General features: G+C 32.2%; 1 protein-coding gene across 1 annotated transcript; it reads left to right on the top strand.

The window, feature by feature from the left end:
* The first annotated feature begins 2,589 nt into the window (after positions 1 to 2,589).
* On the top strand, positions 2,590 to 5,083 carry LOC124371420. Its single transcript, XM_046829752.1, has 3 exons — positions 2,590 to 3,186; positions 3,377 to 3,533; positions 4,212 to 5,083. The coding sequence occupies exons 1-3, from the start codon at positions 3,028 to 3,030 to the stop codon at positions 5,081 to 5,083; spliced, it is 1,188 nt and encodes a 395-aa protein (XP_046685708.1). The 5' UTR covers positions 2,590 to 3,027.
* Positions 5,084 to 5,440: the final 357 nt, after the last annotated feature.

Genomic DNA, 5,440 nt, shown 5'->3' with positions numbered 1-5,440 from the left:
TCAAAAACTAGGTTCTTAATACAAGTAGTGATGTACAAAATTTAATTTGTATAAGTGAAGCCATACAAAATTAGTGAAAGCGTTTCCATACTTTTTTTTTTCCACCCTGTATATTAGTTTGTACGGTGTAAAGCTTAAAAAATCTTCAAACCTGCTCAATTTTGATACGTGATGCGATAATATACAATTTTTATCTTGATATTGAGACTGTAAGGAAAATAATTGAGCCAATTTTAAGTATTGATCTTTTCTGGTTTCTAAAACAAAGAATAAAACCTGAAAATCACATAAAAAAAATTGACAGTAAAGTAAGCATTTTTGACCAATGATTGACGGAGAGTTCGTAAAACGCTCTGTATATTTTATCAGATTTTTCTAAATATTTTAGAGCTAGAATATTTAAGCTGGTGCAATTTTGCTTAGTGTTCTTTCAGCAGAAGTAAAGTTGGATATAGACTAATTACACTTGGTAAAAGTGATTTTTAAAGTCACGTGGTTACTGCGCAACGTGACTCCTTTGTAACAACCCCCCCCCCACCACCAAATCATTGATGGGCGAGGCGCGTTAGCGTTTCGAAGAAGAGAACCTATTAGTAACTTAACTGCATCAGTATAGAATACCTAAAGGTTACCTAACTCGGTTACATTTGGTCACGTGACAATTGTGAAGCCATTTCCTTCCTACTACACAGGTAAAATTAGAAAAACAGCTTTCTGGCAACTTTAAAATGCATTTGTTAAATTGCACCATTGATAATTCTAATCTCAATCTCCCGTTTTCTGGAAAGGCCCCGAAGTAAATGCACAGAATTGTCTATTAAATAGTTATGTATATAGGATTTTCGTATACCTTCACATACTCATTAATTTCTATGAATAAATATTGTCATAGTAGGAGGTTTTGGTCAGTAAAGGGGAAGTAAATATTTATTTGACATATTGTCCGTTAACCAATAACACTTCATGTAAATACAAGTCTTATATATAATGACTGCATACAATTATTGAAATGTCAGATTCGTTGTGTAGAGCAATAAACGTGACAAAATACGATGAAGGCCGGTGTGCTGAGTGTGGACCGTGTGACTTCCAAACAGTTGGACCACTAACTGTACCAAACCCCTATGGAAATCAAACGTCCCTTCTTTATATACGTTTTAATCAAATTTTACACTACACATAGCGTTTTTTTCATGTGAAATGCCCTCAATATCATCAAAAAAAGTTTATTGGTGGAGCTTTAGAAAAGCGTACGACTTGTAGGGTTCGAAAAACTTCATTTCTGCTGATCGAATATCTCGAAAATAAATTAATATAAACTTAAAATTGAGCATAAAGCTTCATTTCTATATGAGGAAGCTGAGTTAGATAATGCTGCATGTCAACTCGTGGGGTTTGGCTGAGCGTTAGCGAATATTTTTACATTGGTCATTTGGGTAAGCATGATAGCAAGAAGTAAAAACCTGTGTAAACAGATTCAGTACACCAATAAGAGATTCAAATATATGGTATATTAACAAATATAGCCTAAATGTCCCAAAATATATAACATCATTTATAGTAACTCGAAAAAGACATTTAGATCAATAGGTCATTTGTAGAATTTTAATTTTGCATAAAGTTGATTTCTATAATAATGCGTCATAAAAAAAGAAATTGAAAAAACATGTTACCTTATTTTTTGTATGATCGTCTTTATGGTTATATGTTTGCAGTACATCTGTAGAATGAAATAAGCTGCAGATTTTTAAAATGTTACAGCTCATTTCATTCAAGTGTTGTTGCGTATACCTCGTTTGTAAATGCGTTTTGGCTATCAATATTAATTTTTATTACCATACTAATTAATTAGATAAAAATAAGAAAAGGAATTATGACATAATTCGGTCATTTACCTATTTTTATTTAGATTTTGAATAGGCTAGGTTGAAAAGCAACAGAGATTCTGAAGTAAAAACCTAAAATGAAAGACAGTGGAAACTTATACTCTATTTAATGACAAGTACGTTAAATGTCTGTACCTTTACGCATAAAGGACAAAGAATTTTAATTCTCAGTTGTTCCTATAGGAAAATTCTAATCAATTTTCAACTCACTACCTTCAAATCAAATACTCGAACTAAACATTAAAAATCAAGCTCAAAAATCTAATAATTGATTGCTGGACCTAGTAGTGAATATAACATTGATCCTATTACATTTCAAATTATCCATGATCAAAAACAAATTTTAAACAAAGAACTAATTGATAATAATTACTTTAGTTGCTTTAAAGGATGTAAAATCTTAGAACGGTGAGAGTTAATCTTCTAATTAAAGCACTCTTTATAGAATGTTTTAAGACCAGTCAAGGCCAGGAAAGTGGATAATTTAAATTGATGAGGGCTTGAAACCAAGGATCTACCTACTGTATTCTATTTATATACAAGGAAACAGTAATGCAGATAAAGAAGAGCCCTGCGGCACTCCGATTGTACTTACTCCTTCAATCTGAAGGAAACCTACTTTCTGTTCAAATCTGTTCCATTCCACTACTTAAATAGGAACTGAACTTTGATACTGCTAAAACTGTAAGGCGTAATATCTGTACCTCAGAACCATATGAGCCTAAGTCCAAAATTTCTTATTTTTTAGGTTATTGCACGTATGTTCTTAAAATTTCATTTTACATCCAGCCATACCATCGTAACTCCGCTAAAAATTCTATTTTTATGATTTATCAAAGGTTATATGAGTCTAAGTCCTGAGGTATATCAGAACCAGACAAACTTAACTCCACCTATGATGTTATGGTTCTGAACATTGAGCATTTCAGCAAAAACCTAAGTCCACAAAATGGACTTGCCATTGTCTGGCCCTAGCCACTATACTCATTTAGTCTCAAGTCCTGTTTTCTGAACAGCTGATGACTGTCAATAATACTGTTGATATTGCTGCTGCCTGCTATTAGAGAGATTATTGAGGTTAGGACTGAGCTGTACTAATCAAAGTTTTATTCTACTTTTAACAAAACGTTTTGGTATTAATATGGAAAGTAGGGGAAAGTTTATACTTTCCAAATTGAAAAACCTTAATACGTTCACTGAAGATAATCTGAAACCTGAAACTAATGATTGTCCTAGCAATCAATCAGTAGAAGTTCCACGAAGAAATTCCACTCCTTCACCGACTTTAACCGAATTAAAAGTAAGTATTTTTTAAATATGTTTACAAAGCTAACAATATGTAAAACTTAAAGTAAAATTCGAATTTTATACTCAGACCTCAAGGAACAATTTTTATTATTATTATTATTATTAGCCTAGGTTTAGAACATTGTTGTGCCAATAGGAGAAGTAGGCCTAAGTGTATGTTTGATTTTCAATTTTATTTCTAGGTATTGAATCCAGATTGCACATCCATCCTCGTTTTACCTGACAATGACTCAACCCAATGGAATTTTAACATGCATGAAAGTGAAAATATCCAAGTTGAAAGAGAAACTAGTAAAGACGTACATCTTCTTAATTTCATTTCAACTCCAGTAGAACCAGGTGAGATTAGTAGGTACATAATACTCTAGGCTCAGTTTAAATAAATTTCAGTAAATTTATGGTTGTTATAAAAATCTTTTTTGTGTAAATTACTGTTATGTTTAACCATTTAACCATATTGTAGCAGGTATTTACTCGGGGGCTTTAGCCTACCCTAGCAATAATTTAGGTTCCATTTCAATCGTGTTAAGCTGGGCCTAGACCTAGTACATTGTCATTAGACTGTAAATGCTGTAGTCGGTAGGGACAGAGAGCATTAATTTCATACGATAATAGTTATATTCTTAGGGGTTCTTTGTCTTTCCGACTTGTTATTCTACCTAATTTAACATTCTACATGTTTAACAGAAATTATACTTCAATATGAAAAACTTCGTGAGTGACGAGTAAATTACACATAATTACCAAAAACATGATAAAAATTCAATAGAAATCCACTTTAACGATATAATATTTTTTATATCCACATTCTTTGTGTAGGCTATCTATATAATGAACTAATCAATGTTTTGGCGGAACATCAATTTAAAAAATTAAAATAAATTGGACAAAACCGAGTGAATTTCTCTATTTCTTGAAGGCTGGGAACACTTGTAGGAAAGAAAGCTCTATGTTATTAAAAGCAAAACACTTAAATAAAATTAAATATTCAAAATATCTTAACAATTTATTTTTCAGAGTCAAATGAATGGGAGCTAGAGACGATAACACAAGTGACAAACATGGAACAAGAATCTGGAGCATCGACAACACTGGAAGATTTAGATGATGCGCTATCTTCTGTGAGCGACCTATTTGAGAATGACATCGATGATCCAACATACACTCCACCTTCAGGTTCAGAGAGTGATTCAACTTTAAGTAACGATTTAGAACAAGTACAAAGTCAATCTGTAAGTACAAATACTACAGCAAATAATAATAATATAATACCTCTGGTACCATACACCGATTCAGATGACACGGAGAGCGAGTTACCGATAGTTACTCAACCTAAAAATAAAGGAAGAAAAAGAATAAGGAATGAAAAAAAGTGGAAAAAAAACATTAGAAAGCAGGGACGAATTTCTGGAAAAGAGCATGTCAACTCTAAAGGAGATATTGTAAAAGAAAGAACTTTAAGACCTCCTTGTAAAACTACTTGTCGCTTGAAATGCTCTCAGCGCATAAGTCATGCACAAAGAGTACACATTCATTCTGACTATTATAATAGTGAAAGAAACTTAAGTTCTAAACGCCAGTATATAGTTTCTTGTATTACAACCAAGCCAATAGCCAGGTCACGACAAAGAGATGGTTCTAGAAATAGTAGAAAAAACAGCCATACTTATTTTCTCAAATGGGATAACAATTTTGAAAAAGTTTGCAAACAATTTTTCTTGAACACACTAGTAATATCAGAAACATTTGTTAAGTTTGCTCTCTTAAAAACCCAAAGTACTGGTATGGTTGAACCAGACCATCGTGGCAAACATGTACCAGGAAACAAAATACCAGAGACAGCAAAAGGATATCATAAGAAACCACATATCAAAATATCCAGCATATGAAAGTCACTATAGTAGGGAAAGGACAAACAAAAAATACTTGGGTAATGATTTAAACATTTCCATAATGTATACCATGTATGAAAATGAATGTAAAGAAAAAAATATCAAACCCGAAAAGAAATGGTTATTTTCAGAAATTTTCAATAGAGAATACAATTTGTCATTTCATTTGCCAGACAATGACACATGTGATTTTTGTGACAGAATTGATTGCCAATTAAAGAATGCAAACGGTGAGCAAAAAGAAAACCTTCAAGCAGAAAAGCAGAAGCATCTAGATGAAGCAGCACGTAGATACCATTTGAAAAAAGAAGATAAGCTTTTGGGACAAGGAAATGAAAAATTTAAAGTTGTTAT

Source organism: Homalodisca vitripennis, unplaced genomic scaffold, assembly GCF_021130785.1.
Source record: "Homalodisca vitripennis isolate AUS2020 unplaced genomic scaffold, UT_GWSS_2.1 ScUCBcl_1397;HRSCAF=4968, whole genome shotgun sequence".
Lineage (NCBI taxonomy): Eukaryota > Metazoa > Arthropoda > Insecta > Hemiptera > Cicadellidae > Homalodisca > Homalodisca vitripennis.
This window is presented reverse-complemented; position numbering and strand designations above follow the sequence as displayed.